General features: G+C 46.8%; 1 protein-coding gene across 4 annotated transcripts in view; it reads right to left on the bottom strand.

Moving 5' to 3' along the window:
* Positions 1-13333, bottom strand: part of STN1 (STN1 subunit of CST complex) — a 47623-nt gene that overhangs the window by 14806 nt on the left and 19484 nt on the right. For all 4 annotated transcript variants that reach the window (XM_008270474.4, XM_070057275.1, XM_008270473.4 and 1 more), the window contains 3 exons: positions 6139-6306; positions 5358-5481; positions 2306-2477 (listed from right to left, as the gene is read on the bottom strand). In XM_008270474.4, coding sequence (XP_008268696.2) covers positions 2306-2477; positions 5358-5481; positions 6139-6306 — 464 coding nt within the window. The remainder of the gene's footprint in view (positions 1-2305; positions 2478-5357; positions 5482-6138; positions 6307-13333) is intronic.

Raw genomic sequence — 13333 nt, 5'->3', positions numbered from 1 at the left:
TCAACCTTGCTGTCAGCAGACAGCTGGGGAGTCGCAACGGCTCGGAGGCAACCTCAGGGAAAAACAAAGGACCCAGTCGTGACCCTCTGCACCTGGGTGTTTTCTGAAACCCTATCCCTGTATCCCCGTATGAAATGCTGGTCACCAGGCATGGAAGCCTGTTGCCAAGGAGGGCTAATTAGGTGTGGGGACAAAACTGAGAGGTAGCGGCCATGCCCAGGTCAGGATCGGGAGCTGGTATCTGCTCCACCTGGAGGTTCCCCGGTGAGGGAGTCTCAGCAAATGTCTGGCAAAGACGTGAGCCATGTAGGCAGTGTGGGAATGGAGAGGCTGCTTAGGCACATCACGGGACCTGTCCCAGAGCCTGCTCTGAGTGGCGAGTCGTGTGTGTGCTGGGGAAGCACCTGTGACACACACGTTCCGTGAACACCTAAGTCTCTCACAGCACTCCACAGTGCACTCCGATTGTTGTGCAAGGAGGAAAGGGATACAATGACTAACAGTTTCTGTACTCACAGGCTCTGTCCAGAGGATATTCAAGACATTTAATAATGGTCCCTTCCTGTCTCTGGGTGGGGGTGGGAGGGGCCGGGGAAGGAAACTTGACTCCAACAGTCCCCTGCCCCCCACAATTTATTGGCAGTTTTGCTTTTTGTGGTTTCAGTTACCCATGGCCTGAAAATATTAAATGGAAAATTCCAGAAATAAATAATTCATACATTTTAAATTGTGTGCTATTCTGGGTAGGTGATGAAATCTCATGCCGTCCTATTTCGTCCTTCCCAAGACATGCATCATCCTTTGTCTAACACATCCATGATGTACACACTACCTGCCCGCCCAGTCCATCAGCAGCCATCTATCATATACAAGGTTCACTGCTATCCACAGTTTCAGTCATCCACTGGGAGTCTTGGAATAGAACCCCCAGACGATAATGGGTGTGGGGGTGGCTACCATGTATAACTGCTGGGACCATCTGAATTTTCTAAACCCATTCATGTGTTCAATCAAGTAATTATTGAGAACCTGCTTTAAGCCAGCACAGTCCTAGGTCCTGGGTAGACAGCAAAGAACAACACAGACAGGCCCCTGCTCTCACGTAAAAGGAACAGGCAGCTCAACAAATAAACACCAGCGTATCACTGACAGCACAGGGTGATCGCCTGAGTGGCGATCAGAGCAGAGGCAGGGAGGCAAGAAGGTGGCATGTCAGCCGAGATGGCCCCCTGGTGGGATAAGGAACATAAATTTAAAAAATAACTTCGACTGGGCCAGTGCTGTGGCATAGTGGGTAAAGCCACTGCATGCAGTGTCGGCATCCCATAAGGGCGCTGTTTCAAGACCTGGTTGCTCCACTTCCAATCCAGCTCTCTGCTGTGGCCTGGGAAAGCAGTGGAATATGGCCCAAGTGCTTAGGCTCCTGCACCCTTGTGAGAGACCTGGAAGAAGCTCCTGGCTCCTGGCTTCGGACTGGTGCAGCTCCAGTCATTCTGGCCATTTGTGGAGTGAACCAGTGGATAGAAGGCCTCTCTTTCTCTCTGCCCTTCTGTAACTCTGCCTTTCAAATAAAATAAATAAATCTTAAAAAAAAAAAAAACTCAAAAAACTATGACTTATGTGACAACAACAAACCTAAACCTAAGAACTTTAACATAGAGAAAGCCTAAAACCAAAGTCTCAACTCTTAATTCCAAGCAAATAAATAAATGCCAAACAACCAAACAAGTTCGCGTGACACTGGGGTGAACCAACAGGGACAGCTTTTTTCAAGATGAATAAAAAACAACTTAGGTATTTCTTAAAACTTTTACTTATAAACCAGACTGGATACCACTCAGTGTTCATTTAAACTTCTAAAACACAGCAAATTAACCTAGAAGACAGCAACCCATTAAAAACTTTGGCTCAAGTTCAAGAATCATCTTGCTAATCAATAAATAATCTTGGACAGATAATTACCTCCTTTCACTACTTCCCCTCATCCGGCTTCTGCTGATGGTTACTGCCCAGTTCAGTGAGTGCTATCAACTAGGTGCTAGTATCCTTAAACTATTACTGTTTCTTGCTACTCAAAGATCAACATAATGAGATTAAAGGAGGAGGACAGGGCAGGTCCAGCCTCAACTCAAGTTCTGAATGCTCAGTGAGCTTCCCAGAGTAGAAAGGGCATGTGCTAGAGCCACAGCCTCTGTTCCCCGGGTCCACCCTGTGAGTCTTCATGCCACAGTCACATTCACCCACGCCCTTAAGCTGCAGACTGGGGCAGAGGACCTGGATCCTCACGTGGGCATGCTGCACTCACTTGGTCAGGGCAGGCGCTGTGAATCACGGGCTGATTGGCAAGGGCCAGCAAAGACTCCACCGTTTCCAACTCCTGCTGGTAAAAGCTTGGCACTCTGTTCTCCTCAAGGAATTCTTTGACTTTTTCACTCAGCAAACATGTGAGATGGGCAAGGTCCAGGGTGCCTGGATCGCTGATGGAGGAAGGATTGAAAAGAAAAAAAAAAAAAAAAAAAAAAAAAAAACCCCTTAAGAAAACCATCACCTGTGCTCTTTTCTGGTGTGCATAAGATAGTCGGAAAATGGAACAGTCTGCAAGTACTTCAAAAAGTTCATGGAAAATGAAATTAAAAGGTAAGTTTAGGGGATGGGTGTTTGGCCTAGCAGTTAAGACACCTGAATCCCACTTCCGAGTGCCTGGGTTCAATTCCTGGCTCTAGCTCCTCGATTCTAGCTTCCTGCTAATGCAGATCCCGGGAGGCTCAAGTAGTTGGGTTTCCGCCTCCTGCAGGGGAGATGTGGTTGGAGTTCCCAGCATCTGACTCTGGTTGGGCATACTCCAGCCATTGTGGACACCTGGGGAGTAAACCAACAGATGGGAATACTCTTCTCTCTCTCTCAAATAAATAAAAATTTTAAAAATAAAATACAGGTTTAAAAAAAGAAATATTTCTTTTGGTCCAAACATTTTTTAGAAACCATGCAATTTTTTCATACTATGCATTTTCTATGAACTTTTTGAAGACCCCTCATATGTTGATGCTTGTTTTTGACATAAAGGGTGAGTCGGTGAATGTCACACAGTTGTTTAAAAATGTAAGGCAGAAAACAGGAACCAACAGAGATAAGATTGATGAAGAAGAAAAGCTGCAGACAGCATGTAAGACACGGTCTTTGGGGCTGGCACTGTGGTGCAGTGGGTTAAAGCCACAGCCCCCAGTGCTGGCATCGCATATAGGTGCTGGTTTGAGTCCTGGCTGTTCCACTTTTAATCTAGCTTTCTGCTTTTGGCTTGGGAAAGCAGTAAAAGATGGCCCAAGTGCTGGGGCACCTGCACCCGCGTGGGAGCTTCAGAAGAAGGTCCTGTCGGGGCTGGCTCTGTGGTGTAGCAGGTAATGCCACCACTCGCAAGGCTGGCATCCCACGTGGGAGCCGGTTTAAGTCCCAGCTGCTTCTCTTCCAATCCAACTCTCTGCTATGGCCTGGGAAAGCAAGATGGTCCAAGTCCTTGAGCCCCTGCACCACATGGGAGACCTGGAAGAAGCTCCTGGCTCCTGGCTTCAAATTGGCCTAGCTCTGTCCATTGCAACCACTTGAGTGAACCAGCAGATGGAAGACCTCTCTCTCTCTCTCTCTCTCTCTGTGCCTCTCTGTTACTCTGCCTGTCAAATAAAGAGAGAGAGGGAGAGAGAGAGAGAGAGAGAGAGAGAGAGGGAGAGACTCTTAAAAAAAAAAAAAAAGTTCCATCTTCTGGCTTTGGATCTGCCCAGCTCTGGCCTTAGTGGCCATTTGGGGTGTGAACTGACAGATGGAAAACCTTTCTCTCTGTTGCCCTCTCTCTCGCCTTCTCTCTGTCTATAACTTTACCTCTCGAATAAACAAATCTTAAAAAAAAAAAAAAAAAAAAAAGACACACATGGTCCCATTTTTGTAAAGGCAGAAACGACAGCCCACCAAATGTCTGGATGAATATTCACCCTCGGTCCCTGCAGAGAAGCACACTGGACTGTGGACAACTGCTGGGCAACAGAGCCAAGTTAGGAGTCAGGAAAATGAAGGATTTCACTTTCTTTTTTACACAAGTCTATAAAATATTACAGTAGACATGTTTAAAAAGCAATTTTTAATAAATAATAAATTCATGCGGTAAAAATATTAAAGGGGGTGGGCAGATGTTCAGCCTAGCAGTTAAGATGTCTGCCTCCCACACTGGGATTCCTGAGACTGATTCCTGGCTCTGGCTCCTGCCTCCAGCTTCCTGCTGAGGCAGATCCTGGCAAGCAGCAGGTGATTGGATCCCTGTCACCCACATGGGAGACCTGAACTGAGTTTCTGGCTCATGGCTCTGGCCTCACCAGCCTTGGCCTTTACAGGCATTTGGGGAGTAAACCAACAGATAGCTCTCTTTCTTTGTCTCTCAAAAGAAAAATGACAAGAGACAAAACAAAAACATCCCCATCACTCTCCTTCCCCATCCTGTCCTTCCAGTCCCCACTCTTAGCCTTGCATACATTCTTACTCTTTTTGGGTTGTTTTTTCCCCCACAGAAAGGACTAAAATGATCCCTGGTTGAGAATAAGTAGCTGTTGCATTTTTAAAAAGGCTTTCAGGGGGTGGCGCTGTAGTAGTGGGTAAAGCCGCTGCCTGCAGTGCCGGCATCCCATATGGTCACTGGTTCGAGTCCTGACTGCTCCACTTCCGATCCAGTTCTCTGCTATGGCCTGGGATAGCAGTAGAAGATGGCCCAAGTCCTTGGGCCCCTGAACCTGCGTGGGAGACTTGGAAGAAGTTCCTGGCTTCTGGCTTCAGATTGGTGCAGCTCCGGCCGTTGTGGCCAATTAGGGAATGAACCAGTGGATGGAAGGTTTTTTTTTTCTCTCTCTCTCTGCCTCTCTTTCTCTCTCTGTGTAACTCTGACTTTCAAATAAATAAATAAATCTTAAAAAAAAAAAAACAAACAAACAGGCTTTCGGTGATGGTGTGGCATAGGGCAACCTGTTTGTGTTGTGTTCTGGAGCAGTTTCTTCAGGTTTCTTGCCTTGGGGCCTGTTGAGCTTCTTGTATCTGTGATTTTATAGTTTTCATCAAGCTTGGAAAAATTTCAGTCATTATTTCCTCAAATATTTTTTTCTATTCCCCACCTATGCCTTCCCTGACTCCAATTACACCCAGGTTTTCTTCATGCATCCTGTTATGTTCACTTTACAGGTGAGCAAACTGACGACCTGGAGCCTCAGAGGACTTGCCCAGAGCCCCACGGATGATTCAGGATTTGAAGCCAGGCCGACCCCAACACCTGGGCTGCCACGCTTGGCTGTCCTGCTGTGGTCACCTTTCCAGGAGGGGTGACTTACCTCAGTGCCTCTTCTTTCTCCAGGGCTGGGCTGCGGAAAGGCTGGTCATAGACTCTCCTGTACATACCAGGCAGCTCCCGCATCCTTGAGATCTGAATGTTCCACACTGGGTCATCTACCTTATCTAACAAGCCACAGGGAAAAAGAGGCCATTGAAGTTACTCTGAGGTTCCTTCCCATGTCCAGGTTGCCCCTAGGACAACAGTAACTGAGGTACATGGTGGTGGGTTTCCCTTCTCATGGATGCACTTGGCAGTTCCACCACCCCACGAGAGGGAAGGCAGCACCCACAGCATCATAGGTGTGGCAGGGGCCAGAATATATTCACTCCTTCTTGAGGTTCCCAGCTGAAAACAAGCCAGCACAGTATACAGGGAAAATGGGGCTCCATGGACTTGCTTCTGATTAGCCGACTTCATTTAACGTTCATGGACTCGATGGTGTTCAAGAAATTCACATCACTCTCAAGAATATGAAACCTCTGCTCTAACTGACCAAGATTGGAGGAACTTCAAAGCATTCTGGAAACTACTATGTTGTCCAAATCAACTCGCCCACTCTAATTAGTAAATAATTCACTTTCTTCCCCAATGTATTTAAAACTACCTCTCTTTAAAATAAAATGAAGAAATGCTACTTTTCTGAAGAAAATAACAATACGCCACATAATTTATTCTATCATCTTCATATTTGAACTTTTTATAAGTTTGACTTTCAGCTAAATAAGAGTTTTCTGGACACACACCCAACAACCAATCAGGCAGAAATATACCATGCTTACAATAAGTAGTGGCATGAATTTCTCGCTCTTCCCGGTACGTGCGAACATAGCCTCTGATTCGGACAATGTCCCCAATTTCTATCTTGGTTTTTTGCTCAATAGTCTCTTGCAGCTTCTTAAACTGGGAGGTTAAGCTCAGCTCTCTTGCTGAACTTGGAGCAGCTGTAGCTGTCAAGGACAAGAGGAAAGACAGAAATCACTCCACATTGATGAGACAGTCTTAGGGTGAAGACCCACATGATACACTTATTCCTTTTTGATTCATTGTTCAACAACAGGAAATCCATGTAACCTCCTGAAATCCTCTACTGAGTGAAAGGTATAAGCTGTAATTACTCAGAAGTAGGGTGAAGAGAACCGTCTGGACTGAGGCCAAGTGGGCAAGTCCCAATGTGCTCCAAGAACTCTTTCCTACTCCTGAGTCACCAGTGCAGGCAAAGGGCTCCCCAAGTCCTGAGTTCACTCAGGTGTGGTGGCAGCAGCTCTAAACAACCCTTAAAAGTTTCCTGGCAGGCAGGCTAGTCCTACCTACATGCCCAACATCCTAATCTCTCACCTCTCATGGCTGGTGAGGACCTAGGCTAATCTCTCTTTCTCTCTCTCACACACACACAACTCTCATACTACTTAAAATTGTAAACTTAAACAATTCATGGTGAAAGAATCCAATGTACATTGCATTCTAAATAACTGCTATCACTCAATTTCATTTCCAAATCATATTAAATAACAGCCCGGGGACAGATGTATGGCACAGCAGTTAAGCTGCTGCTTGGGATGCCCCCATCACATATGAGAGTGCCTGGTTAAAGTTGTGGCTACTCTGCTTCCAATCCAGCTGCCTGTTAATGTGTACCCAGGCAGGCAGCAGAAGATGGCTCAAGTACTTGGATCCCTGCCATACACATGAGAGACCAGGAATGAGTTCCTGGCTCCTGGCTCTGGACTGGCCCAGCCCTGGCTGTTGCACACATTTGGGGAGTGAACCAGTGAATGGAAGCTCTCTTTGTCTTTTTCTCTCTACCTTTCAAATAAAATGAAAATAAACAAATAAAATTTTTTTAAATAGATATAAATGTTTGGGTACAACAGGTGCTACTCTGAGGACTGTAGAATCCTCACAGTCGGGCCAGCGCCGTGGCTCACTAGGCTAATCCTCCGCCTGCGGCGCCGGCACCCTGGGTTCTAGTCCCGGTTGGGGCGCCAGATTCTGTCCCGGTTGCTCCTCTTCCAGTCCAGCTCTCTGCTGTGGCCCAGGAGTGCAGTGGAGGATGGCCCAAGTGCTTGGGACCTGCACCTGCATGGGAGACCAGGAAGAGCACCTGGCTCCTGGCTTCAGATCGGCGCAGCGCGCTGGCCGTAGCAGCCATTTAGGGGGTGAACCAACGGAAGGAAGACCTTTCTCTCTGTCTCTCTCACTGTCTAACTCTGCCTGTCAAAAAAAAAAAAAAAAAAAAAAAAAAAAGAATCCTCACAGTCACCACTATTTATTATTAGCTGCATTTTAGAGATGAGAAAACAGAGTCAGAGATGTCAAGCAACTGGCCCAAAGTGAACAGCCAGTCAGCAACAAAGCTGGGGTTTTAGCCCAGGCAGTCTCCAACTCCAGAGCCTCCTGCCTTACCTTCTACTCTCTGTTGTCTGTCCCATCAGGAAATTTACATCTCCCACAGTCACAGTCATGGCTGGTGCATACAACAGATTTTGTGTTTAGTTTTTCTGCCTAGCGTATTTCCAAATACACATAATTGTTCATAGAATCTACACAACTCAGCATTTTGACACGGCATTCTGTCCTGCTAATATGCCACCATTTGGTTTGCAGTCTCACTAAATATTTTCCTCCCCTTTTTCATCACGTTGCATTTTGGTTCTTTACCACCAGCACTACATGGGGGCAGTACAGTTTGGAGGTCAGCATCTGGTGACTGGAGTCACAAGTACAGCATGAATCTCAATTTATCTTCTCCGGTTGGGAGAGCCTGGACGGACGGCTGAACTGCCTCACTGCACCTTGGTGTCCTCTCCACTCCTAAACCTGTTTTCTTAGTTAAGAAATGGTGGTAATAGCATTGTGCATGCGCCAATGTAACCCTTCCACGATTTTAGCACAATGCCAGATTCACAGAAAATACTCAACGAATACAGGCTCCTTGTGATAATGAATGATTAAGCCCTCTGGACAAATTTATTGTTTTCTTTGGGGCCTTTCACTGGGTATTACTGGATAAAAAAGTACAAAAGGGTTTATGTATGGTCCATTACATAATGTCAGAACGTCTGCCAGAAAAAAATTAATCAAACCACTATGTTTTCACCTGATGCCATCAGGGATACATAAGGCATTCTCCCATCTTTTACACTGACTTCAGTCAATGGGATTTTTGATTCCTTAACAAATACATGATTCCACACATTTTGCTTTTAAATTGCAGGAGATGTTATGTGTTTTTGATAAGGTGATCTGCTCTTTGTATTTCTTTATGAATAAAACCTTCATCTCTTTCATTCCATGTTTCCTTAAAATTCAGGCAGGGCAGCTTTATCCATTATGCATATTACATACACTCTCCCCATTCCACTGCTTTCTTTTTCATGTCTGATTTCCTTGTACTGCATAAGAGGTTGGAAAAAATTGGTTTCTGAGTCCATCTCCTTGTCATTGATGATAGCTGTTAGGGCCTTAGCATCTAGGGACTGATGAGAGTGGAACTTATTTATTTATTTATTTATTTGACAGGTAGAGTTACAGACAGTGAGAGAGAAAGACAGAAAGAAAGGTCTTCTTTCTGTTGCTTCACTCCCCAAATGACCGCCACACCGGCGCTGTGCCGATCCAAAGCCCGGAGCCAGGTGCTTCTTCCTGGTCTCCCATGCAGGTGCAGGGGCCCAAGCACCTGGGCCATCCTCCACTGCCCTCCTGGGCCACAGCAGAGAGCTAGACTGGAAAAGGAGTGACCGGGACTAGAACCTGGCGCCCATGTGGGATGCAGGCGTCACAGGCGGAGGATTAGCCAAGTGAGCCACGGCACCAGCCCCATGGAACATGTTTATAAGATAAACATACAACTCTATCTCCTCTGGGTTATTTTATGTAAACTGCAATACAGGAATCACAGTTAACTGTTTTTAAAATATTGTTATCCACCTGAAATGACAGCATCTGCTAAGCCCTGCCCTATTCCCTACAGTTGTATCTTTACTGGTTTGTCCTATGAGAGAGTTTCTATAATGGAGTGATTTGCGCCTGGCATTGTGGCATAACAGGTTAAACTGCCACTACAACGCTGGCATCCCAGCCAGTTTGGGTCCTGGATCCTCCATTTCCAATCCAGCTCCTTGCTAATGCACCTGGGAAAGTTGCAAAAGACGGCCCAGGTCCTTGGGCCCTTGCATCCACATGGGAGACACAGAAGAAGCTCCTGGCTCCTGGCTTTGGCCTGACCCAGTCCCAGACATTGTGGCCATTTGGAGTGAACAGCAAGTAGAAGATCTCTGTCTCTCCCTCTCTCTAACTCTGACATTCAAATAAGTAAAATAAATCTTAAAAAAGGGGGGGGAGTGAAACTATTTTGGATCATAGATCACATTTTTAGCTTTTTAAAAACATGCTTAATTTTTGTTTATTTGAAAAGTAGACAGAGAGAAAACAGAGACAGAGACAGAGATCTTCTATTTGCTGGTTCACTATCCTTGGGTTTGGCCAGCCCAAAGCCAGGAGCCCAGGATTCAATCTAGGTCTCCTATGTAAGTGGCTGGGACCCAGGTGCTTAAGCCATCACTTGCTGCATGCCAGAGTACACATCAGCTGAAGGTAGAATGAGAAGCAGAGCTGGGACTGGACCCCAGGTACTCTGATATGGCATGTGGGCCTCTCAAGTGGCACTTAGGGGCCAGCACTATGGCATAGATTAGCCTCCGCTTGTGACACCAGCATCCCATATGGGTGCCGGTTTGAGTCCCAACTGTCCCACTTCTGATCCAGCTCCCTGCTAATCCACCTGAGAGGGCAGTGGAAGAGCACCAAAGTGCTTGGACCCTGCATCCACATGGGAGACCCTAAAGAAGCTCTTAGCTCCCAGCTTTTTTTTTTTTTTTTTTTTTAAGATTTATTTATTTATTTGAAAGGCAGTTATAGAGAGGCAGAGGCAGAGAGAGAGAGAGAGAGAGAGAGAGAGAGAGAGAGAGAGAGAGGTCTTCCATCCTCTGGTTCACTCCTCAGATGGCCACAACAGGCGGAGTTGCACCTATCTGAAGCCAGGAGCTTATTCCAGGTCTCCCACATAGGTGCAGGGGCCCAAGGACACAGGCCACCCTCCACTGCTTTCCCAGCCCATTGTAGGGAGCTGGACAGGGAGTGGAGCAGCCTGGACTAGAACTAGCACCCATATGGGATGCCGGCACTGCAGACGGTGGCTTTCCCGCTATGCCACGACAGCCCCTGCTCCTAGCTTTGGATCCAGCCAGCTTTGGCAGCCATTTGGGAAGTAAACCAGCACATGTAAGATATCTCTCTCTCTCTGTCTCTCCCCCAACCCTTCTGTAACTCTGCCTCTCAAATGAACAAATCTTTAAAAAAAAAAAAAAAGTGGCATCTAAACCACTGCACCAAACACTGCCCCATTGGCTCTTTAATGTACTACAATTTTAACAACCATGGCTTTGTATTCGGCAGAGGCATTAAGTTTCTATTAGTACATCTACCATACCAAAGAGTCTGGCATACAGGGAGCATAAGTTCACTTGTAACAAATACCTAGGAAACTAGACATAATCAGTATCACTGCTGCTCAGTTTACTGGTATTTCCTTCAGAAAATCCCCAAGTATAACTTTTTACATCTATGTCCCTATCCCTAGGTTTCTTCTACTTAGGCTGAGTTTGAAAGGCATCTGTAAATTTCACTGCCATTATGCAGACACTGTAGGTGCTAAGAAATGCTCCATATAGCACCTTGGAAGTGATCAGACGATGGTCGGAAGAGGAAAAGACGCCCAGCTTTCATCTAAAGGGTGAGCCACGTTGCTGAGAAAAGTTCAAGCTGTGTGCTTTAATGAATGGAATGAAAAGGTTGGAGCCAGGCAGAACTTCATTTAAAGTCATCTATTCCATCATGACAGCTAATCCCCATTAAAATTCTTTTTTATTTATTTATTTATTTTTTTGACAGGCAGAGTGGACAGTGAGAGAGAGACAGAGAGAAAGGTCTTCCTTTTGCCGTTGGTTTACCCTCCAATGGCCGCCGCAGCCGGCGCGCTGCGGCTGGCGCACCGCGCTGATCCAATGGCAGGAGCCAGGAGCCAGGTGCTTTTCCTGGTCTCCCATGGGGTGCAGGGCCCAAGCACTTGGGCCATCCTCCACTGCACTCCCTGGCCACAGCAGAGAGCTGGCCTGGAAGAGGGGCAACCGGGACAGAATCCGGCGCCCTGACCGGGACTAGAACCCGGTGTGCCGGCGCCGCTAGGCGGAGGATTAGCCTAGTGAGCCACGGCGCCGGCCAATCCCCATTAAAATTCTAACACTGACAGCCAAGCTTTCAGGACTGGTACTGTGGCGTAGCTGGTAAAACTGCCACCTGCAGTGTCGGCATCCCATATGGGCGCTGGTTCAAGTACTGGTTGCTTCACTTCTTTTTTTTTTTTTGACAGGCAGAGTGGACAGTGAGAGAGAGAGAGAGAGAGAAAGAAAGGTCTTCCTTTTCCGTTGGTTCACCCCCCAATGGCCGCTGCACGCCGGCTGGCGCAGCGCGCTGATCCGAAGCCAGGAGCCAGGTGCTTATCCTAAAGGACTTGGGCCATCCTCCACTGACTTCCCGGGCCACAGCAGAGAGCTGGACAGGAAGAGGAGCGACCGGGACAGAATCCGACGCCTCGATCGGGACTAGAACCCGGTGTGCCAGCGCCACAGGCGGAGGATTAGCCTAGTGAGCTGCGGCGCCGGCCGGTTGCTTCACTTCAGATCCAGCTCTCTATTATGGCCTGGGACGGCAGTGGAAGATGGCCCAAGTCCCTGAGACCCTGCACCTGTGTGGGAGACCCAGAGGAGGTTCCTGGCTCCTGGCTTCGGATCGATGTGCAGCTCTGGCCATTGCAGCCATCTGGGAAGTGAACCAGAGAATGGAAGACCTCTCTCTGCCTCTGCCTCTGCCTCTCTGTAACTCTGTGTTTCCAATAAACAAACAAACAAACAAACCTTAAAAAAAAAAAAAAAAGGAGCCAAGCTTTCAAACTTTGCTCATAAGCTAAGTCCTAAAGGTATATTCAATGTGACACATCTAGGTGTTAATATCATATCCTTTTACTTTGACTAGAACATGATTTTAATCCAGTCCAGATTTTGTTGAAAAAAAATATTGGTCTTTATTGGTCACTTTCCAATGGAAAGGTTTTAAATTGAGGGCAATTAAGTTAAAAGGAGTGAATGAGTGAGTTGGGAACAATTTAAAAACATCTATTCATACATAACATGGAGGGAGTCATTTTTAGGCTTTCTCCTTGTACATGGACTCTCTCTGTATATTCGCAAGGCACTTTCAAATTCAGGCTACCCACTGGGACCGTTCTTCTATTAATCTACTTACTGATATTTTTAAAAGCACACTGTCAGTATTAAGAACCATTCTGCTGAACTTAAAAGAATTACTAAGTATGGAATTATATAATATTTCTGATTATGTCATTTCTTAAAAGACTTAGTTTTGGAATACTAAAACAATGTCTAACATGAGGATCTGCCAACGACAGCCCATGGGCCAAACCCACCTAAAATAAGCATGCACACTTGTACTAGACCTTCAGATTGAAGACCATGCTCACTACCAGAAATCTGCAACTGATTTTAATACTGAGACTCTGTGAATTTTTTTTTTTTTTTTTGACAGGCAGAGTGGACAGTGAGAAAGAGAAAGACAGAGAGAAAGGTCTTCCTTTTGCTGTTGGTTCACCCTCCAATGGCCGCCGCGGCCAGCGCGCTGTGGCCGATGCACCGCGCTGATCCGATGGCAGGAGCCAGGTACTTCTCCTGGTCTCCCATGGGGTGCAGGGCCCAAGCACTTGGGCCATTCTCCACTGCACTCCCTGGCCACAGCAGAGAGCTGGCCTGGAAGAGGGGCAACCGGGACAGAATCCAGCACCCTGACCGGGACTAGAACCCAGTGTGCAAGCGCCGCAAGGCGGAGGATTAGCCTAGTGAGCTG

Source organism: Oryctolagus cuniculus, chromosome 15 (assembly GCF_964237555.1).
Source record: "Oryctolagus cuniculus chromosome 15, mOryCun1.1, whole genome shotgun sequence".
NCBI classification, from domain to species: domain Eukaryota; kingdom Metazoa; phylum Chordata; class Mammalia; order Lagomorpha; family Leporidae; genus Oryctolagus; species Oryctolagus cuniculus.
Note: the sequence above shows the minus strand (reverse complement) of the source record. Positions and strands in the feature narration are given on the sequence as shown.